Source organism: Galeopterus variegatus, unplaced genomic scaffold (assembly GCF_000696425.1).
Source record: "Galeopterus variegatus unplaced genomic scaffold, G_variegatus-3.0.2 Scaffold7647, whole genome shotgun sequence".
NCBI lineage: Eukaryota > Metazoa > Chordata > Mammalia > Dermoptera > Cynocephalidae > Galeopterus > Galeopterus variegatus.
In genome coordinates this window covers 58,251-82,365 of record NW_007733758.1, presented here as the reverse complement: position 1 = coordinate 82,365, position 24,115 = coordinate 58,251, and the positions used below count along the sequence as shown (strand labels likewise).

At 35.2% G+C, this 24,115-nt stretch overlaps 1 protein-coding gene and 1 pseudogene across 1 annotated transcript in view; one reads left to right on the top strand and one right to left on the bottom strand.

Annotated features, from left to right (window-relative positions):
* Window positions 1-24,115, bottom strand: part of LOC103607716 (collagen alpha-5(IV) chain) — a gene marked incomplete at its 5' end in the record, with an annotated part of 86,500 nt that overhangs the window by 4,951 nt on the left and 57,434 nt on the right. Inside the window, 11 exons of the mRNA XM_008592188.1 lie at window positions 3,356-3,533; window positions 6,438-6,650; window positions 8,228-8,326; window positions 9,140-9,268; window positions 10,077-10,148; window positions 10,275-10,347; window positions 12,795-12,928; window positions 15,804-15,812; window positions 19,924-19,932; window positions 21,672-21,857; window positions 23,966-24,016. Coding sequence (XP_008590410.1) covers window positions 3,356-3,533; window positions 6,438-6,650; window positions 8,228-8,326; window positions 9,140-9,268; window positions 10,077-10,148; window positions 10,275-10,347; window positions 12,795-12,928; window positions 15,804-15,812; window positions 19,924-19,932; window positions 21,672-21,857; window positions 23,966-24,016 — 1,153 coding nt within the window. The remainder of the gene's footprint in view (window positions 1-3,355; window positions 3,534-6,437; window positions 6,651-8,227; window positions 8,327-9,139; window positions 9,269-10,076; window positions 10,149-10,274; window positions 10,348-12,794; window positions 12,929-15,803; window positions 15,813-19,923; window positions 19,933-21,671; window positions 21,858-23,965; window positions 24,017-24,115) is intronic.
* On the top strand, window positions 22,721-23,491 carry LOC103607715 (annotated as a pseudogene).

Sequence of the window (24,115 nt, the reverse complement as noted above, 5' to 3'; positions counted from 1 at the left end):
TAAAAATAATAAGAACCAGAAGGGAAAAAAAATGGAAAGACTTCAAATAAACAATCTAACATTACACCTCAGAGAACTAGAAAAACAACAACAATCCAATCCTAACAGTAGATAGAAAGAAATAAATAAGATAAGGGTAGAACTAAATGAAATAGAGGCCCAAAAAATGATACAAAAGATCAATGAAAAAAAAAACGAAATAGAGGCCCAAAAAATGATACAAAAGATCAATGAAAAAAAAAACTTGATTTTTTGAGAAGATAAATAAAATAGACAAACCATTAGCTAGGTTAACAACAACAACAACAACAAAAAATGAAGAGAGAAGACCCAATAACAAACATCAGAAATGAAATGGGAGACATTACAACCAATACCTCAGAAATACAAAGTATCACTAGAGATTATTATAAACAACTGTACACGAACAAATATGAAAACCTTGTTGAATTGAATAAATTTCTGGATACCTAAAAGCTACAAAGACTGAACCAAGAAGAAATAAAGAACCTGAAAAGACCAATAACAATGAGATTGAAGCAGTAATCAGCAATCTTCCAACAAAGAAAAGCCCAGGACTGGATGGCTTCACAGCTGAATTCTATCACACCTTTAAAGAAGAATTACTACTTCTCCTCAAACTATTCCAAAAAATTGAAACAGAAGCTACTCTCCCAAACTCAGTCTATGAAGCCAACATAACTCTGATACCAAAACCAGATAAAGACACAACAAAAAAAGAAAATTACAGGCCAATATCCTTGATGAACATAGATGCAAAAATCTTCAACAAAATATTACCAACCAGAATCCAGCAACACATCAAAAAAATTAACCATGATCAAGTGGGATTCATCCCAGGTATGCAAGGTTGATTCAACATATGCAAGTCAATAAATATGATACACCACATAAACAAAGCCAAGGACAAAAGGGATATGATTATCTCAATAGATGCAGAAAAAGCATTTGACAAAATTCCACATCACTTCATGATAAAGACTGTTAGCAAATTAGGTAGAGAAGGAAATTATCTCAACACAATAAAAGCCATTTATGACAAACCAATCACCAATAGTATCCTGAATGGGATATCCTGAACAGGAACAAGACATGTATGCCCATTCTCTCCACTCCTATTTAACATAGTATTGGAAGTACTAGCCAGAGCAATCAGATAAGAGGAAGAAATAAAGGGCATCCAGATTAGAAAGTCCTATAGACTCTATCAAAAAACTCTTAGAGCTGATTAACAGTTTCGGTAATGGTGTAGGATACAAAATCAACACCCAATAATCAGTAGCATTTTTATACCCCAGAAACAAAGTAGCAGAAAATGAAATCAAGAAAGCAAGCCCATTTACAATAGTCACTAAAACAACAACAACAACAACAAAAAACCTAGGTATCAATTTAACCAAGGAGGTAAAAGATCTCTATAATGAGAACTACAAAACACTACTGAAAAAAATTAAAGAGGACAAAAAATGGTGGAGAGACATACCATGCTCTTGGATGGGAAGAGCTAACATTGGAAAAATGTCCATTCTACCCACAGCAATCTACAGATTCAATGCAATCATCACCAAAATTCTAATGACATTCTTCACAGAAATAAAAAAGCAATCCTAACATTCATATGAAATAACAAAAGACCCTGAAGAGCCAAAGCAATCCTGCACACACAAAAAATTAAGCTGGAAGCATAACACTACCCAACTTGAAATTATATTACAAAGGTATTGTAACCTATACAGCATGGTACTTGCATAAAAACAGAGACTTGGATCAATGGGACAGAGTAGAAAACCTGGGAATCAACCCACAAAATTATAGCCAACTGATCTTTGACAAACAACAAGAACATACATTGGGGAAAAGACTGCCTCTTCAACAAATGGTGCTGGGAAAATTGGACATCCACATGCAGAAGAATGAAACTGGACCTGCACCTCTCACTATATACCAAAATCAACTCAAAATGGATTAAATACTTAAATATAAGACCTGAAAACATAAAATTTACTAAAGGAAAACACAAGAGAAACACTCCAGGAAGTAGGGCTGAGCAAAGACTTAATGAATAAGACCCCAAAAGCATGAGCAACAAAAGAAAAACAAATGGGACTATATCAAACTAAAAGGCTTCTGCACAGCAAAGGAAACAACAGAGTGGAAATACAACCTACAGAACAGGAGAAAATATTTGCAAACTATACATCTGACAAGGGATTAATATCCAGAATATACAAACAACTCAAACAACTATGCAGTAAAAAAGCAAACAATCCAATTAAAAAATAGGCAAAGGAGCTGAATAGACATTTTTTCAGAGAAAGACATACAAATGGCCAACAGGTACATGAAAAAATGCTCAGCATCACTAGTCATCAGAGAAATGCAAATCAAAGCCACACTGAGATATCATCTCACCCCACTTAGACTGGCCATTATTAAAAAGACCAAGAGTAACATGTTGGCAAGGATGTGGGGAAAGAGGATCTCTTCTCACTGTTGGTAGGACTGTAAATTAGCATAGCTACTATGGAAAACAGTATGGAGGTTCCTCAAACAACTACAGATAGATCTACCATATGATCCAGCAACCCTACTACTGGATATATATCCAAAGGAATGGAAATCACCATGTCGAAGTGACACCTGCACTCCCATGTTCATCGTAGCTCTATTTATGATAGTTAAAATATGGAACCAACCTAAGTGCCCATCGACAGATGACTGGATAAGGAAATTGTGCTATATATACACAATGGAATACTACTCAGCCATAGAAAAGAATGAAATTCTGCCATTTGCAGCAACATGGATGAGTCTGGAGAAAATTACGTTAAGTGAAATAAGCCAGACAAGGAAAAGAAAGAAAGAAAAGAAAGAAAAGGGAGGGAGGGAGGGAGGGAAGGAAGGAAGGAAGGAAGGAAGGAAGGAAGAAAGGAAGGAAGGAAGGAAAGAAGGAAGGAAAGAAGGAAAGAGAGAGAGAGAAAGAGACTAAAACAATAACAAGACACTGAACTTTCAGAAGGAGAGAACATACTTAAGGGTACTAGAGGTGCGGGGGAGGGAGTGAGAGGGTTTGGGGAGTGATAGGTTGGGTAAAGGGCATAAAGAAAAAAATCATGATTTATAGTAATAATATGCTAATAACAAATAATAAAAATTAGAAAAAAGCAGATCCCTGATAAATATGGATCAAACCAAATAATGAATTGAATATTAACAGGCACCTCTGTTCTACTTATCTGGGAGGAATATCATCAGATTATTATCTCTGGACTCATTTCTGACTAGATAATCTAACTGGGGATTGGTGAAAGTCAAAGCTAAACCAATGCCTCACCGGCTAATGAATGGCTGGATGCTTTGGCCCTTCAGGGGTTCCATGTTCATTGGCATGGGCTCTGGGGTGGAGAGCCAGTAAGAATAGTCATTTCTTGAAGCAAAGTTGCAAACATTATTGATGTTGCAGAACATGAAAGGCATGGTACTGAAGCGACGAAGGCAGCTGCCAGCCGTCCCTAGGAAGAATTGTAGAGAAAAAGATGAAGGACCGCATCATAATGATACTTTTAGTTTCTTCTAAAACAATAACAAACAGCCTTTCAAAGAGAAATTTGCCCACATTTCTTAGATAATAAATACACTTTATTTTTAAAATTCTAACATTTACTTTTATCTTAACATTTCTAAAATCAGGATGTATTTTACAATTTATGGGGATATTTATTATGGTAGCTTATTATATATTTCCCAAGGCTGTTTTTTAACTGATGAAGTATTTTATATACAATAGTGTATTAAGGAGAATATTTAGTAATTTACTGTGTACAAGTGAAGGATACACACTGAGTCATTACAATATCATATCAATATTTCCTGCTCTGGGTTTCCCTCTTTAAGCCTAGGGACAATAGTAGTGCTGACTAATATGTACAGCAAGCACAGACAGGTTTGAAGGTGAATAAGTAAAAAGGAAAATAAAAAAAAATAAGAAAAGAAGAAAAGATGTGAGGGGGGCAAAGAAAAGGAAATAGTCTTTGAATTTCAGAGCTAGTAGAGACAATAGAAAATAAATCTACTAGTGATCAAGACTTTCTTTTCTCATGTGAGAGTGAATAACAACATGGCATAACTGAAAAAGGGATGGATTTTGAATGGGCAAGTGTTAGATTCAAGTCTTATCTCCATCACTTCCTACCTACGTGGCTTTTAATAAGTCACTTCACCTCTTAGCTAGTTCTTTGTGTATAAAATGAATAAAACCAGTATTGTCCTATATCTTTCCAGATCATAGTTGTGAAAATCAAATTAGACAATGGATATGAAAGTGCACTGTATATTATAAAGTAATTTAAAAAGAAAATTAACCTACTGACTAATTCAGGACAGAGCTGGAAATACCCCTGGTCTTACAAAGAAGAGAAAAGGAAGAGATACATAAATGGAAGGCCCATAATGATGGGATCAGGACTGTTTGGTTGTAACTGTGCTGAGGCTGCCTACAATGATACAAAATCCTGGGTTATAGTCTCCAATTTTTCAAAGAGAGTGGTCCCATGCACTCCCAATGTCTCCCATACCCTAAAATCATAAAGCTTTACTAGACTAATGATTCTCAGTATGTTTTTTTTTTCTCTCAGACAGAAAAATTTTAGTACTCAATCCATCTCCTCCACTCTCTTTTTTATATACCATAATACTTTCATTAATCCAACACAGACTGTATTTATTCAATCAGGTGATTGTTTCTTTAATATCAAATGTATAGCTGTCTCTATTTTTTCGTTAGTCATCAAGATATCTCCAATTTTATCCTTGCATGAGCCTTAGCAGAGCCCCTGCAACCCAGAACCACTCTTGGGATCCTGGGCCCTATAGTGGCTTTACTGTGTCTAAGGCCTAAACCGAACCAGAATCAAGGCCAGTTCATAGCCTCCAAGTCTGAATGCATGCTCTTGACAGCTCTTTTTTGACCAAATGCATGCATTCTGAAAGTTATAATGACATACTGAATAGCAGATCCCATTTTCTCTTGCATTATATTTTTGAATTTCGTAGTGCTCAAAAACTTCTAATAGTTCTTATTGACCTGATAAATTAGGTGAGTAGAGAGTATAAGTTAGATTCTAACAGTGAAAAGAGAATGGACAAAGGAGAAGAATTTTATGGGAGAAAGACTAGAAAAGTTATCTAAAGATATTGAATTTAATTAGTTAAATATTTAATTAAAATGATCTAAAGGTAATTTAATTATTAATTGAATGAAGATTTTTCAATTGCAAAATTAGAACAAGAAACTGTAACATAAAGAAAGCGAAAGAGGGAAAGAAAGGTAGCAGAGCAAAGCTGAAAAGGAGAAAAAGAACATACAAGGAAGAAAAGAGAAGTAGAAGAGGGAGAACGATGTTGGGAAAACCTCTACTCTATTTGGCTTTATAAAATGAACTATGGCCATTGCCTGCATGTAAGTGGATGTGCCTACTCTGGTGGGACAGAACTGGCTGGCATGTATGGCCATATGCCCTGGGAACACAGAGAGCAGAGCAGACATCTGGGGTTTCTGCTGCTACAGAACTGTTTTCATAGAATGAATGGCCCAGTCAATGAGGCTCAGGAGGCCCAGAGATCCCAGAAACTGGGAACAAAGACCATCTTCTGAAATGTCTTTATGGAGGCAAACGGGATAGTTAATTCTAAAATAGGCACCACCAGGTCAGAAATGGGACTTCAACATCCAAAGTTAAAATTCCAGGAAAAGACTTGGGAATGGAAGAGTCCTTGAGAGTCATCCAGTCCAGCCTCATCCCATTAACCAAATTGTCCACTGCAATATACAGAAGATAAAAGGAAAAACTTTAAATGAACTGAATTTTGTACAGAAATATGATGCTTTGTAGGGCCTTAAGCTACTCTGATAATATTTTATAAAGCTAAGGCACTTATTTTAGGAACTAAAAACAGCATAATTAAGCAATGACCTTACTTTATTTGATCTAGGAACCAAGATTCTGTTCAGAATTTATCTGTTAATTTATTGAAGACCGGTCTTAGAGAAGAGGAAACTATCTCCTATGAATTATAAACACTGCCCACTCAAGTAGCTGCTATACTGTAGAGAACCCAGGGAATCTGTTTTTTTAATAACTACACTAACTAAAAGTAAATATGGCCCTTTTGAAAATGCCTTGCTTTAGGCCAAGAATTTTATCCCACACTAGCTGATTAATGCTTTCAGTTTAAGATTAAATATTATTTATTTAAAAATCACAATGAATATATTCAGTTGCCCTTGACATGGTCTTCAATTTGGAAGCCCCAAAAGAATAAAGAGATCACTCTGGCCAATACTACTTTAGAACCCAACAGAATTTTCAAAACCAATACAAAATACATCATAAGAAATCATATGCCAATTATCTCACCCAAATCTTGACCGTGGGCTCTTTTATTTCCTTGTACATACAGGAGAGAAAAGCCTTCATAGATCTGAACTGTTCCCTGCGGGCATTGTGGTGCATCTGTTGTCTGGCTGTGGCGTGTGATGAGGAATCCATGGGCAATAGAGGAGGCTCCAGGGGGACCTGGGGGACCCTGCAGTCCATCTGGCCCAGGGGGACCATCCAAACCACGGATACCTATTTCCATGAAATCATCAGTGTACAAGATTAAGTAAGCTCTGATCCACTATTACGGCTACTGATAAAACATTATTACCTCATTTGATTAGTTAATGTATTCAATATTTGTAGAGTATCTATAAACGCATTGCTAAATATCATGGGCTCAGAGACAAATAAGATAGGTTTAAATGTATTTTTTTTTTCTTCTGGCATTGGTTGAAGACATAAAACACTAAAACACTGGGAGAATGGAACTTTAGATGGAAGAAGTGATTTTGATGGGAAGTTATGCTTACTTGGGAAGCCTGTATGTTATCTAGTCTTTTGCTGTACTAAAAGAGTCTGAACCTCATGGCCAAATTTCAACCTGCTGTTTTGTTCATCAGTGAGGATGCAAGGGTGCGGTTCCCATTAGTCTGCCAGCTTCAGTGCTGAAAAACATTTTCCTTTGAAACTGTCTGGGGAATTATTCCCAGGCATACCTTTTTGTTCAGGAAATAGGTAGGGCATTCTGAAGAAGCCTTTTCAAAATGTCTGTTTTCAATCTACCACTGGCTCTCCTTCCCCATTTAGCCTCTTGATTTGAGTTCATTTAAAAAATTCTCTTTATACACAGGCCTTTGGCCACTGTGTTATACACACAGTGTATTTTCATTTGGGGAAACCACAGCCATGCTTATGATGAAAATGACACTAACTTGTCCCTTCCCTAAAATACAGAATTAATGAAATGGCAGGGTGTTGGCTCTAGGAAGGTCATATGTATCACCACTCCACCATGTTGCCACTGATACGTTTTGCCAATACAAACTCTTTATGTTTATATTGTTTAGAGTTATAATATTTAGAGTTGCTAACATATATTAACAATCTGTCGAGTTTATGATGTTTCTATTTTAGCAATATTATTTTGGTATATTTAATTGCAAGTTGACTCAAATTCTTCTTGGAAGTAGGTTGAGTACAGATTGGAAATCTAGTAGATATCAGACTGAATATTATCAGGAGCACCTATTAATGAGTGACCTCAAAAGTCTGCATATCAATTTATCATCTCAGCATGAGATGTCACCGTGACTCTCAAAGGTCTACAAAGGTCACTTAAACTTTTCATTTATATTTACTGTATTTTATGGGGGAAATTACACTCTACTGAGATATTTTTAAATGTGGAAGAATTTGCAATAGTTTCACGGTGGTCAAGGGATTTAAATCAACATACTGAAAATTAGCTGAACAGGTAAGTATAGTGAGTACCTGGAAAATCCTCATCTTGAAGAAAAGCTGGGTGTTTCAGTGCTCTAAATACACAAATAAAAGCAACCTTTGTATCATGGTACTTCAAAAAGTTCATGGAAAGATTTGTATTATCTTTTACTTGTATTTTTCTACATATTTTCAAAGTACTCTCATTTGCTTGTCTTATAGTGGCAAATCTTGTATGTGCCTTCCTATTTTTCCTCAGCTCCAGATTCACCAGCCAGCTGTGCTCTCTCAAGGGGAAGATCTCACAGCTCCAAGAGGAGGGCATATGTCCAGAGACATCCCAGACATAAAGACCATCATCTGCAACATTGATTTACTGGTCTCACCTGGCTGGCCTGGAAGACCTGGGTCTCCCTTGCGCCCTCCTGCACCATCAAAGCCAGGGAGTCCATTGCGTCCAGGATCTCCTGGAGGGCCAATTGGACCTATAAGAAAGGAAATGGGGATTTCAAATGTGAGTAGAATAACTCTAAATCCAAACAGATCTGGGAGATTTAAGGTTCTTGAGACAATTAATTCATAATCTGGTTTTATCTTAAATCCAGATAAATGAGGGAATTGCTCAAACCCAGAAAAAAAGAAGCAAAGATTTAGCTTCAGTTTTAAAGCTGAAGCTCCTGAGAAGATTCCCTTGATATGGCAGTTGTGTTCTCTTTGCCTTCAGAACCAGACAGAAGTGCAGGTCCCAACTTCTGTGATCCATCTGACCATAGTTAAAGCTGTTACTGCCAGGTACACTTTATTTATGGAAAGACTGCCACTGTATCACTTAATAAGGGAGAAAGGCTGAAGTTACTTCTAGCTTTCTTTTATAATTAAAGTTGGCTATAAGCATATAGTCATATGGCCAACTAGACTGCAGTTAGTTTAAAAGTCAAGGGGCCTCACAGTGGGAAACTGATGGCCCACCAAATCAGCCTTCAATCTTTCTTCTGGGTGAGGTAGAGAAAGCACTAGATATTAAGTGCATTTTCAATTCATTACAGAGTTCTTAACCTTAACCTATTTGTTCAAATTAGAATAGTCAGAGGAGCTAGAATAAATCTAACTAGGCCTAAAGGAAATTCAGGCTTGAGAAATAAACATTAAAAAAAAAAAGGAAATGGGACCTGTGGTGGTCTGGCGTTCCACTAGTTAATGAGACCTTTATTGTCAGAGACAAACTCTGACATGTAAATGGAGAACTAGGGAAATGTTTTCAAATAGATAAGCCTTAAACAGATGATTTGCAAAGGTACCTGGTAAACCTTGAGGTCCTGGTAGTCCTGGTGGACCCTTTAACCCAGGCTGGCCGGGAATCCCTGGAGGACCAGCATCTCCTTTGATTATAATACTCTGTCCTGAAGGACCAGGTAACCCAGGAGGACCTAAGAGACAAAACAACAGATTTGAAGGTGAGGAAGAGAAAGGTCAGAAGAAATGGATGCCAAAGTGACCTAAGGTCAGAATAAGAATTGGTTTGAGAGAAACAAGTTATATATGTTGGACTGCAGCCATATCCAACAGAAACCTGTTTGGAAAAACTATCATTACCTCATCCAACAGACTGAAACACAAATCATTTTCTTAGGGTCAATGGTAAAATTAGGCATATCATCCCTATTTTCAAGCCTTGAGCATTACTCAGTTGCTAGAAAGTCTAATACATTACAAATCTGTGAACACTTGTGTCAGGGGAAGACAATCCTATTCTTTGATAAGTCCATTCTGATTCTAACATCATTTGCAGTCCTTGTTTGTTGTGCTTGTCAAGGAACCCACTGAACTAGTAGCAGAATTTAGCAGATGCCTTATTTCACAGTTTACAAGAAACCTCTGTAAGCCTCTTACCAAAAAAAACCCTATTTTAATATAAAAAATATACAACATATATGTGACTCACTCTTATGATCTGTTTAATTAAATATGGGAAAGTTAATATAAAAGTCAATAAAAATCTCAGTGAGGCATTCTTGTTGATCCTGTATCTATCTTAAGTTTAAAAAGTTTGCTATCAATATTAATTCACAAAATAGAGTTTCAGAGCTGAGTAAATAGTGGGAGAGTCTGGTCTATTTCCTCTCAGTTATGGGGAACTTAGACTCTGAGAATCTGGTTGAAAGACAGAATGCAAACTTACAAATTCTTTAATGTTTCTAAGTGTCAGGTATAACTAGCTTCAGGAATAAGTCTTACCTGGGGGGCCAATAAGTCCTGGTTCCCCCTCAGGGCCAGTTGAACCAGGTACTCCACTGGGTCCTTTCATGCCTGCAAAAAAGATATGTATAATTGCATGGCAAAGTAATAGGGCCACAGCCTTTACCCAGCCAAATCAGAAAATGGTTATTTTGTTCCAAAGCAGTTTAATATAAAGGGAAACATGCTTTCAAATACCTGGAAATCCTGGAACACCAGGGAGACCAGGATCCCCTTTCATTCCATTGAGACCTGGTCGGCCAGGATTCCCCTAAATAAACAAAATCATTAACATTAGACAAAAATTGGGTAGAGGGCAGAGAGTGAAGGCATAGGTATTGTGTAGTGGTTTACAGCACTGTCTCTAGAATCAAACTTCCAGGATTCAAATCCCAATTTCATTTCATATTAGCTTGTGTGACTTGAGTTGATTATTTAACCTCTTTGATACGTAGTTTTCTCACTTCTAACATGGAAAAAATAATATTGTCTACTTCATGGGGCTATGGTGAAGATTAAATGAGATCATTCATATCAAGTGCTTAGAAAACTGATTGGCATGTGGTGTGTACTTAATGAATGATAGCTATTATTTTGTTATTAACACAAACACTTCTTTTTTAGTCTAGACAAGAGGTGATAAATGCTCAAATTAGAATCACATATGCAAAAATGATAAAGTCTGAAAGACTCAGCAAAAATGTAGTAGGTCCTGGTAATTAATTGGGTTTGAGGGCCATGAAAAGTATGGGAAGAAGATTTGAAAGTAGCTTTAGAATGGATATAAAGGAAAAATATAGAGTACCAAGATCATTTAGGAAGCTACTGTACTAGTCCATGTGTGAGGCAACGAAGCATGTAGGAATGAAAGGGGGCAAGCCTGGAATGTCGTACTATGCCAAAATAAAAGAAAGTGCTTAATAAATGGGTGGACATATCAGAAAGACATAGGATTTAGCTTGAAGTGGCTTCCAAATCTGGGACACTGTAAGCATCAGAATAAATAATAATACTTTAAAAATTGTAAATCATTGAGAAAAAAAGGGACATCATGAGTCCGTACTGGTAGTAAACACATACATAAACAGGAGAGAAGACAATGCTCTTGCTTACAGTAGGGCCAACTGGTATATGTGGAAGTAGTGCTAAAGGTGGAAAATCATCATTTTGTTACTATCCCAGTAGAGACTGGTTGAGACAAAAAATCATTAGTAGATGTTAAATCAAAGTGGAAATTTTGATGAGGAGGAGTATATTTGCCTGATCTTTATGTGCCCTCCTGCAGTTTTGCTTATTAGTTGTAAAAAGAAAATAGCAACCATACAATGGAGAAACCGGACAACCTGATGTGGTGATCAAAATTAAAATCACAAATGAGGGCCAGTTGGATATCATGGACCTCCTCATCTAATTACGAAGAAACATCAGGCAAAAGAAGGAACATCCTATTTTAAAAAATGGGGGGCCTACAATTTTTTTAAAATGTCAAGGTCATGAAAGAAAAAATAATGGGCTTAGGAATGGTTCCAGATTAAAGAAGTCTAAAGGGATATGACAATTAAATGCAATATATGATTTGGTCTGAATCCCGTACCAGAGAAAGAAATGCTAAAATGGACATTACTAGGTCAATTGACACAATTGGAATATGAAAGGTAGAAATTAAAGTACTATATCTATGTTCAATTTTTTGAAGTTGATAACTATACTGTGGTTATACAAGAGAATATCCTTAATCTTAAAATATATGCACTGAAGTTTTTAGTGGTAAAGGGGCATGACAGATGCAACTTATTCTCAAATCCTTCAGGAAGTATATACACACACATACATACAGAGAGCAAATGGGGCAAAACGAATCAAGCAGTAGTCTTGAATGCAGGCATAGTGACATGTGAACTAAAGGTACATGAAAGAGTGAGGGAGGGAGTGAGTAGAGAGTGAATAAAGAGATGACTACATTTTTAAGTCTAGGTAACTAGAAGAATAATGATGTCATGGGTAGGAAAGGTTAGATATTGGAAAGCATTAAGAACCACTACTTTAGATAATTTTTTGCCATAAAGCAGCCTTCAGAGTTAAAAGATAGCCCAGACCATGTTGGTGCCAAATCTACCAACAATCATCTTGAATGAACGGAGGCAGCTTTGAGGATCCATAAAGAAATACGTGATTCTCTGGGTCACCCAAACTAAGGTAGAAAGCACATGAGTAGATATGCTCTTATTCTCTTTTTATAGGTGAACACAGAAATCCAGAGTGTCTGTTTCCTCATAGACACAAAACAGAAGTGTTCAATAGAGCTGAAGTCTGACCCTAGATCTAACTAATTTCCAGTTCTAAAGTATTCCCACTAATCACAGTTACTTCCCTATGTGTGGACTCATCTACATGCAATGCTCTAATATATATGCCTCCCTTGCATAAATATGATTTCACTGAAATGAAAGCTTCTCAAATCTAGATACTATATATACCAAAGACTCCAGGTCAAGTATCCTTTGAGGAACCCTTTGACTATAATACAGCAAAATCTCTTTAGTTGGAAGACTATAGAAAACTTGCTTCTATTTTCTTTTTAATTCACCAGTGAGCCATGCATAGAGCTTTGTCCAGTGAGTGCTAATTAAAACGAACCAGCTTAGAATTCTCATTTTGAATGCAAACATCCACACTCATCTCTCATCAACTCCTCCCATTTCTACTCCCATTTCCTACCGGGAGTCCTGGTGGTCCTTGATCTCCTTTCAAACCAGGCAAGCCAGGTTGCCCAGGTTGGCCTGGGTTTCCCCTCTCTCCTTTAATACCTCCATTTCCAGGGAGACCCCGGGGACCTTCTGGACCTGGTAGACCTTGATAATGCACAACAAATGACCACATTTCAGTATGGCATAAGAGTAGCATAAGTCAGCATTTTCAAATAATCAATCATCTTCCTATTAGTTTGCAGAATAAAATACAGACTACATTAAAATATACAGACCTATGCTGACTCCCTTTCTAATGTAAATTGGACTAGGATCTTTTTGTTATTAACACTGGTTTGCAAACACTTTTAGTTTACATTTTATTATATATTAAACCCGATAAGCTCATATCTAAGGAAAGGACTCAGCACATAATAATTTTTGCTTCTGTAATCCCCAACAAAGTGTTTGACGTAGTGAAATGAAACAGACACTGTAGGGCACTGTTCTCAAACTGGAGCGTGCATCAGAATCACCTGGAAGGCTTGTTAAAACAGATTCCTGGGCTCACTCCCAGAGTTTTGGGCTCAGTGAGGCTGGAAAGGGGCCCAATAATTTGAATCCAAACAAGTGCCCTGAAGAAGCTGAAGCTGCTAATTCCAGGACCACACTTTAATCAGGAATTCAAGCCATTTGTCTCACTGTGATTAAAATCAAATTGCTTTATTTTTAAGTAGTTACATTTACTCAACTTTTATTACCATGCAATTAAGATAGTTATTTAAGCAAACTGTTTAATTTCATTTTAGTGATATGCTTGATACATGAGAATATTTTTAAATGTCAGAAATTTATTGATTCAAATAGTACTTTAAAATTTATTTCTTGAATGTTTTCATATTCCTTACATTTTAAATATTTTTTGAAGAAAAATAAAGAATTCTGCATTTATCCTGTGAACAAATAAAACAATTTAAAATGGGATTTTCCTAAGCTCTTTTTCTCATGCTATTTTAAAAAAATTTTATCAATATACAATGTAGTTGATTTTTGTGTACCTTTACTGAATCCTCCCTCCCCCCTCCCTCTGCCTGCTCCCGGCCATCAACATCATATCTGTTCGCTTGTCTTAACAAGTTCAAGGAACTGTGATTGCTATGTCTTCTTCCCCGCCCCCCCCCTTTGTTTGCATATTTATTTACTTATTTTTAGCTCCTACAAATAAGTGAGAACATGTGGTATTTTTCTTTCTGTGCCTGACTTATGCTATGTTTTTAACCTGCCTTTCTAAATAAGATATCAGGTCCCTTAAGCAACCAGGGAGACCTTATCAATGGCCAAGTCTTTTGTCTCTAGCTGGGAAATAGGTGCTACTTGCTTGTAGAGTGTTTAGTGGCTGAGGCTGAGACTAAGTAGTCCTTCCTTAAAAAAATAATTACAAAGCCCTGAATAATGAACAGTCCATAGTCAGCACTTACACCTTCTCTCCTCTGGTAATCTCAGTTTCTTATTGATTTCAACGAAAAAGCCAAGATACGTAGGGATTATTTTTTAAGGAACTATCAGAGGCATATGAATTTATAATACTGAGTTCATGCTTACACATGAACTAAGGGTCATCTTTTTGATCTGAGATAACATTCGGACTTTAGCTCTCTTCCCAACATTCTAAAGACTCAGAATTGACGTCTACACACTAACAAGGCAGAATGGCATATTAATTAAGAACACTGGACTGTAGAGCTAGAATGCTAGGTTGGAATCCCAGCTCCATTAGTCATTAGCTGTTTGACTTTAGCAAGATTATTAATCTCTTTGACTTCAATTTTTTTTTTAATAAAATGGAAATAAGAATAACATCTACTTTATCAGGTTGTTTCAAGAATTAATTGAGATAGCATGTATAAATTACTTAGCACAGTGTCTGGGACATAAAGAACTATGGAAGGGTTGTTTTTATTATTATAACTATTTTCTTTATTAGAAGGCAAGAACGTGTTTTAAAATATAAGCTTGTTTTTCATCTTTCAGGTATTTCTATGTGATTTCATAATATAACACTACTCTACCTGGCACATGAAAAAGAGGAAACAGGTTCACAACAGTACAACAATTGTTTTACCTTTCAACAATTTAATTCATACTGTCAACCTAGCCTGGCAACCAGACAACACAGAAATTCCCTTCCCAATCACAAAGAAAGTGTCAAGGTACTTTGTACATAAGAAAACCCCAAACAACTGCTGAGGTTCAAATCTACTAGTTAGGGTTTTTAAAGCAAACTTAGTTTAATTCATAAGGTATGATTTGGTCTAGAAATCAGGTAGCAAATCAGCTTACTAAGAAAAAAATAAACTATTTGTGAATCAATCTGATAACAATAACAAAGTAAGATCAAGATAGGGAAAAAAAGGAAACTTTTATGATCATCTTCCTCATAGATGGAAAGTCAACAGAACATTGTATCATTTGAAAAAACAAAAAACAAAAACCCAGGGCTCTGCTCTTTTTGCAATTAAAAGGAAATCTTGAGAAATTTACATTTTAATTCAAACCTGCTGTTTAGAGTCCCTCAAACTTAAATTAATGGGTTACTAATGACTTAAGGGACATATAAATTTTATTTTTTAACAGTATTCAATAGTTTCCCTCTTCCATTGCTGAAAATAGCCATGAATACACATATGGGGCAATCTGAGGCAACGAAATTGCAAAAAATAAAATCAATATGCAGAGATTACAAATGGGCCCGATGCCTGCCTAACTATCTTAATGCAGTCTTGAAGGTAAAATTAAGTGTATTTCCATTTAAATTTCAACATGTCTTTATGTATGGATTACCTAATGTCATTTCAAACTCAATTATAAACAACTCACATTACCTTCATCAAAATGTTAAAACCTGAGCAGGTAGTATTTGAGAATAACAGCACCCTTCAACGACTTCTGAATTATAGCAAGAAAGTGCATTTCTCTTATCACATATACAAAGCATTTAAAAAAAAAAAAAAAAAAAGAATTGACCAGTGAAGAGTCTAACCTTGTAAACCTGGGAAGATCAGAGTTCACCAAAGCCCAAAGATCGATGTTAGCAGTATCAGACATCACACAGTACAAAATAAGATTTTGAGTTAGAAGTGGTTCACATTATAGCACAAGTTAAACAATAATCCTTTTTGGTAGCATGTTTTAATATCTACAGCATAATCAGTATGCAAACAGAATCATACAGGAGTATGGAAAGCCAAATCTTTAAAATAGAGCTTATTCTAGAAAATAAGCTGTTGGTCTTCATTAATTTGGGGGAAAATGGAAACTCTGTTGAAGACATCATGTTAATTGTGCTACTGTGGCTTTCCAAAAGTTAGCTTCTCAAAACATTAAAGTTGGCAAGACAATACCATTTCACTGACAGCCTTCAGATCCTTTAGCAAAGTGGTAATTGTGGATGAATGTTTAAGTTTATCTTGGTCTCAGCCATTCTTTATTAAAAACAAGGTGCAAATTTCTTGATATGTTCAGACTGTCCCAAGGAGATATACTTAACTTTAAAGTCCTCATTGGCAAAAAATACAAAGATCATAGGTGACTGAATAGAAAAATAAAAACACTAGTATACAATATTCATTACTATTTGAAAACCATCCCATGAATTCACATTTTGATTTTTTTTCATAATTCATTAGGAGGCCTTCTGCTGTGCATTATTACTTGCAATAAGTTACTTAAAGAAAAAAAAGTCAATGTATATTTGTATATCTTTGAACCTGAAAGTAAATTTTATTAAAATTTTCTAAAGATGTGAAGACGATCAGTGAAGAGGTTCTTTAAAATATTTTGGCATGCAATATTCCACCCCAAACCACAGAAATACCACTTACTTAATTATTATTCAATGCACATATTAAGTCAGGCTATTCACTATTAAAAGAAGGATCATTAAATAAGAAGATAAAAAGCCTACAAATAGAACACCTCTTGGTTAGTATTAATTGACTATAAACACAATTTCCTTTTCTTAGAAGTCTTGCTATGACTTATTAACACTGAATGTTCTCAGAGAGAATAAATTGTGCTGGAGCACTGAATCCTGGGAGTTAGAAGAACTAGGATCTATTCTTAACTCTGCTACTTAATAACTAATCATATGGCTTGGGGCAATTCAATCTCTCAGAGCTTGTTTTCGCAGCCACATAATGGGAATAGTGTTATACGCCCTATCCTCCCTCACAGGATTGTTTTAAAGATCAAATTCAATTTCTTTTTGAATATTGACCAAATGTCTGCCATGTGCAAGGTAGCTACATGGAACACAAAGATGAGCAAGACCCAAACTCTGCCCTCAAGGAGCTTACCATAAAAGCACATTATATGATGTAAATGATGGCATGCCATATAAATAGAAAATATTTTCATTACTGCCTAACAATACAAGTTTTAAAGCATTTGACACTTTGAAATTCAGAAAGCTAAAAATTGGCTTCTGTTTATTTAAATAGTTTCTAAACCACGGACAACAAACTAACTCAATACAACATTTAAAGCAGAGTCTGGCCAATTAGTTAAATAAATTAGAATTCCTACCTAACATAATCCAGAGTTTGAGTAAAGACATATCATATGTATGTTTGATATAAAAGGACCAATAACAAGAATATTTAGAAAAATAACTCATTGAAATATGGCATTTCGGTCTGAGTAGCAAGGAAAACTTTGGATCACATCATAGCAAAACTTCTAAGACTTAAATTTTTAAAAGGTAACATTTTAAAGAGTTATATGCCAAGTCAATTTTGTGTATGAGGTTCTCAGTCTATTATTTTTCAAACCACCTAAAAAAGTTTAACTGACAAAACAATAAGTGGTAATTGTAACAGATAAGCTGAATTCACTGGTGTAGTTTAAATCCAGTTTCCACTTAAGGTTGTAATCTTCAAGTGTTGCAAAGAAGATAACACTACAAAGACCAGGTTCCGATAACTATGTACTTTAGAGCACATTTTGTAAATAAGAAGTTATTAAATCAATTTTAAAGTAATGTGGCCACTTTTATTTTTCTTCTTTGAATATATTCTAGTTCTTTTCTCAAAAGGAAGAAATCTACTTGCTGATAGTATAGTCTAATAGTGATCAAGGCAGCCAAATTCTATGCATGTTAGACAAGTAAAACTTCAGAGTACCCCTTAGTCTTCTATCTTATCTTGGTGATAATTAAATGGCATGCACTGTTTTATGTTTTTGATGACATAATATAGGAAGAAAACAAGAAGCAGTTACTAGGGGTTAATGGAGCTTTCGAGGTATCCAAAAACAATAAAGTGGATGGAAGAACCAGTCTGTTATGGTTAAGAGCCTCCTGAAATGGAAGAAGTAGTTTTCCACTATCACATTTAAAACTAGAATAAGAGGCTAGATCATAAGCACAAGCCATACAACAGCCTTTGTGGTGCTGCTAGTAAAACAGACACTTAACTGAGCACTGGGGAACCCCTAAGTCAGGGTCCCAGCTACACCAGTAACTAACAGTATTACCTTGAGGAAGCTTCTTAACCTCTTTAGGCTTCATTTTCTCATACAAGCGTACTTCAAAAAGTTCATGGAAACATAAATTAAAAGATAATATGAACCTTTCCATGAACTTTTTGAAGTCACCTCCTACATGACAAAATCTCTATCCCTGACCAAACTTTAGGTAGGATCCTTTGTACCCTCTTCTTTACTAGTCCTTGTCCTTGGGCCTTGTTTTTGGCCTGCTAAGCCCAGATATGGCAAAAATCCTGCTAAATCAGTTTAGCGAAAGTCATTATGCCCTTGATATCTGATCAAGATCTTCATTCCCCACGCTTGATGTCTAAGTCCTTGGCCTGTCTTTAGCAAGAATCCTGTTAGGTCAGTTTAGCAAGAACCACCCTACCCTTGATATCTCCTCTTAGTAATTTTTCATCACTGGCCCCCTCACTCTGCTCCTTGGCTATAAATCCCCACTCATCTCTGTTGTATTTGGAGTTGGGCTCAGTCACTCTCCCCTGTTCCAATAGTCTTTCCTCCATCACAACAGTTTTGAATAAAATCTGTCTTGCCATCTTTAACTAGTGAATAATTTCTCTTTGACATATGTAAAACAGGTCCCTTCTAAATCTGACATTCTATGATTTAATGAAATAATGGGTTTGTGGAGGAGTAAGAAGCTAGGGAATCAATTCAGATAGAGATAGATGGCTTTATAAAAACAATCTTGAAAAATTATGAATTTTAAATTTATAAGAAAAAAGATCTTGTCATTCTCAATAGGCAGACCTCAGGAGTAAATTTTTCTACCTTTTAATTCCTCCTTTGAGATTTGAAAAGAACTATATATCTTAAATAATAAGAAATTCATTCAAATATTTGTGGCTTGTTTTACTCCTGATTATATGAACATCTTTCACCATGAATCAGCAATTTTCCATCGGGTAGCTCTTGTTAACTGTTTTTTTGGTGTATACTGTTACATGAATAAGATGAAAGTAAGATTAAGAGCCTTGTATTTTGTGCTGGTTGCATTATTTATTTATTTATCTTACTCTGTGCCTACTAGTTTTTTTTCACAGCAATAGAATTTAGAACTTTGTGAAAACTCAAAATGTGAAGATGGGATGGTTTGAAAAATTGCAAGAGGGACGGCAAGTCAAGAATTACATATTTGCAGGATCAGATAATACATATTACTGTTTAAAAACATAATGCCTTTTTGATGGATAGTTCAATTTCATTTGCATTAACATATGTAAAGCAGATAAGAAATACACTCTATTCCAAAAGAAAGGTAAAATATTATACAATGCTGCTTTGGGTACTATAAATTTTCAGCTAAAAATGACAGAAATATATGAATTTTTGAAATGTTAAATTAGTTTTCCTAATTAGGTAATCTGGAATCATTTTAATAGAAAAAACACTAAGCTCTACATGTTCCTGAAAATTTATAGAGAATAGGCCACCATGTAAGAATTGAATTGGCATATATACTCTTAAAATATTCAAACATTTGAAAACATTAGGTACAGGTGTATATACACATATACACACATACATATACACATATATAAATATATGTATATAATTATATAAGAAAAGTTTCAAACTTCATGCAGTTACTACTTTGGAGTTAAGGAGCTAACCTGTAGGACCTGGATAGGGATCAAAGTTCACCAAGGCCCAATGTCATCATTAACAAAAAGGAAAAATATCAAAACTGTTAGAAATATCAAGAAACTAAACTAAAACATTACACTAAATACTTACAAGTTAAAATTTAATTCAATAAAAGAATACTCTGCAAGTTCATATTCATGCATCTGTATATAAACCAAATTATTACCACTTAGCATCAACACTGAAATGAAAATAGCACATGACATATTTTGAAAAGCCAAAAATCATTTTTATTAATAATCATTACTATGAGCTCAGACTAAGAACAATCAATTCTAAGAGCAATTGAGTTTAAAACTCCATTTTAATTTTTAGTTTATGAACAAATTGAGAAGTGACAAATACTCATCAAGTGTGTGTTCTTCTTCTGACTACTTTTGTTACTGTTTCTTCAAAAACAGTAATTTTTAAAGCACCTTTGTGATTAATGGTTTTATGTTGACATATTTTAAAGTAATTAATGTTCACCAGTGAGCTCCATTACTAGTAAGAATGAATAACCACAGTGCTGATTAGACTATAAAAAGGATAATAGTTTGGTTCATTTGAATTACTGCATGCAAAACCAAGCAAGATACTTGCTTAAATTATTTACATTACATGCAAGAGAGTTAACATGGCTGAGGAGATTTTCACTGGGTTTTCTTCAATATACAATAGTAAACAAAGGTAAAACCTTATATAATACCTTATATAAACAGTCAAGTCAGATCAGATAAAATATGGTTTTGAAAATAATCCTCTGAATACAGTACATGATCCCATTCAATTAATGTTTTTAGAGCATATCTTATTAAAATTAATTCTAATCACTTTAGATTTTATTGTAATTTAAGTGAAATTTTTCATTTTTAAATGCATTTTTAAAATAAGTCAGAGACTTTCAAAGGATGAAAGGACAATTGCTTTGTTTCTTTAAGATTTCTTATATTTTCTTTAAATGAAGGTCAAGTTTTCAATTACTAGAAATATAAAAATTAAATATCGAGTATCAAAAATCTGTTGATACCTAACACCAGTGACTGGGCTCAGCGACATTAATCCAGGATGAAAACGAGCATTTCCAAATTAGTAAAATGAAATGACGTAGCACAGACACAAAATAAAAAGGTGAACAATGGATGCAAAATAGAGACTATGAGAGCAGTGAACACAAGACAAATGAGGTACAGACATGAGGCTGGTATGAAGAGATCACTAGTCAATTTGATCATGCTGTGATGTTGAAGATAAATTTGATTGCCTAGTTCCTAGGGAAGACAAATTTTTTTATTGTGCCTGGTGACATTTGTGGATCATATGACAGACCATAGCAACATTTCTGGTATGGACCACAAGCATCTATTGGGTGATCACTAAAATGATTTCTGTGATGACATGCTGAGAAGCTCACATTTAAAAGTGCAGATGGCATTTTGCTGCCAGGTTATCAGTGTAGCTTTACCTTTAATGACAAGACTAATAAAACCACTATTTCCTTTTTTCCTCCAAGTTGTTTTATTTTACTTCAAGTTTAAGTAAATGATGAAATGCATTACTGAAAAGAATTATTAGATGTCATGGAAATGGATGAAGCTAGGTATTAACCAAGCTATTTACTTGTAAGAAGTTTTTATTTTACAAATTCTAACGTCCTAAAGACTGAATAACCTGCCAGCAAAATAAAATAAATAGACTAATAGATAGACCATTCCCCTACCACTCATGGACATACCTGGTCTCCCAGGAGGACCTTGGGGCCCAGTGTTGCCTTTAGGGCCTTCCAGAGCTGGACCCGGAGAACCAGGAGGGCCTGGGGGACCCTGTACACCAGGGAAACCTTGGAAGCCTGGTTCACCCTTTGGACCTGGAAGGCCAGGGTTTCCTGGAATGCCAGGTAATCCTTCATCACCCTTTTGACCTATGAAAGTAAAGTGACATGAGAGAACACATTAAATGATACTGAGCTATAGGCTTGTGTATAAGGCTAAAGCCATTCACACTTAGAGCAACTAATGAAATTGACTAGGGTCATTTCTGTCTACTGCAAAATCCCAACCCACCCGAAAACCTATTCTTCTTATTAAATATATGAGGGTACTTCCAAAAGTTGGTGGAAAGATTTATATTATCCTTTAATACTATTTTCCCACAAACTTTTGAAAGTACTCTCATACATATCTGTTATCAGAAGTATTATTAGAATATGTACAAAAATGTAGAACATAGAACAATGATCACATGACCAGTAACTGTGAGAAAAAAAAGAGAATAAAAGAGTATAAAGAATCTTCATGAGTAGGTTTAAGATTGCTGAATAAAATTCCTAAACAAGTGTTTTGAGTCTAATTTTGAGACCAATGGCAGATATGAATCTTCAGTGGTTGCTGTGTGTATCAGAGGACTATTCTACCCAAGGTTTATACTTATAATCTAGACAAACTGTTCTTAACATTTTTTTCCCACACCACTAACACTCTTACGAGCAATATAATAGTGGCACATTAAAGCAACAATTTCATGTTGGGATCATGAGAAAAATATCAGAATTTCTAGGAAATGTGTGTTGTTTAAGAAAAGCCTCCATAGAATAGACAAAGGTCATTCCAAAACATAAAGGTACATGTCTATATATACATTCAGCCCTTCTATTAACTATTTTGTGCTTACAATGAGAGTAAGCCCAAAATAGAGAAGGCAGATGTGTGCGTGCATATATCCATGCAAATATGCAAAATGTATATTAAAATGGGGTTTTTGCTTTTTGGTTCTCTGAACAGTACCATGGTGGTTGGCAAGAACAAGTGACTTACAAAGAGAGGCAAAAAGGGAGCCAAAAAGAAAGTGGATGACCTATTTTCTAAGAAAAATTGGATACTGTGAAATTGCCTGCTAAAAACACTAGTCACCAGGACTCAAGGAATCAAACTTGCATCTGATGGCCTCAAGGGTCATGTGTTTGTAGTGAGCCTTGCTGATCTGCAGAATGATGAAGCTGCATTTAGGAAATTTAAGCTAATTACTGAAGATGTTCAGAGCAAAGTCTCTTGCACTAACTTCCATGGCATGGATCTTACTTGTGATAAAATATGTCCCATGGTCAAAAACTGGCAGACCATGACTGAAGCTCATGTTGATGTCAAGACTACCGAAGATTATTTGCTTCATCTTTTTCTGTGTTGGTTTTACTAAAAATCCATGACAACCACATACAGAATACCTCTTTCACTAAGCACCAACAGGTCCACCAAATCTGGAAGGAGATGATAGAAATCAGGACCCGAGGGGTGCAGAAAAATGACTTGAAAGAAGTGGTCAATAAATTGACTCTAGACAGCATTGGAAAGGATATAGAAAAGGCTTGCTAATCTATTTATCTTCTCCATGATGTTATTGTTAGAAAAGTAAAAATGCTGAAGAAGCCCAAATTTGAGTTGGGAAAATTCATGGAGCTTCATGGTGAAGGTAACGGTTCTAGAAGTTAATGGGGAAGAGACAAGTGCTAAAATTGAATGAGCTGATGGATATGAACTACCATTACAAGAATCTGTTTAAAATTCAGACTTTTAATAGCAACAAATAAAAAGTCCTCTTTGCAAAAGAAATGTAGTTTTCAAGATATGTTTTTATTATTGGTACATATTTCTACAGAGTCTCCTTATACTACCTTGATACTGCTTCCATGGGGAGAAAAGAGTGGGTTTTTTTCCGGCTAAACACGTTTCAAAAAATTTAGTGAAATCTATCTCTTCCTATAACTTTGCTATCTTCTTTATCATTTCCTTAGCATTTATTTATAAAGTTAATAAAGAGATATCTACACACAAATTTCCTTAAGCATGCATTTTTATATAGCACAATTCTTTATACTAAGTTGGTAAATAAGAAATGCTTTAAGGTATAACTAGCTTTGAGTTTTCTGAGTCTGTATGTGTACTTTATAACAGTAAATTTTAGGGAGAAAAAATAAATATATTGGCAAATATTTTCATTTTATGGATTGACTTAGCATATTTTATTAAGGTTTACCAGAAAGTCCTGGCAGTCCAGGGGGTCCTGGGATTCCAAAGCCTGGCTGACCTATCAAGGTATAAAATAAAAAATCTCAAATACATAGTAATACCTGAAACAATGACAAAATATTTTCAGATCACTGAGGTTTTTATTAAGTGCTACAAT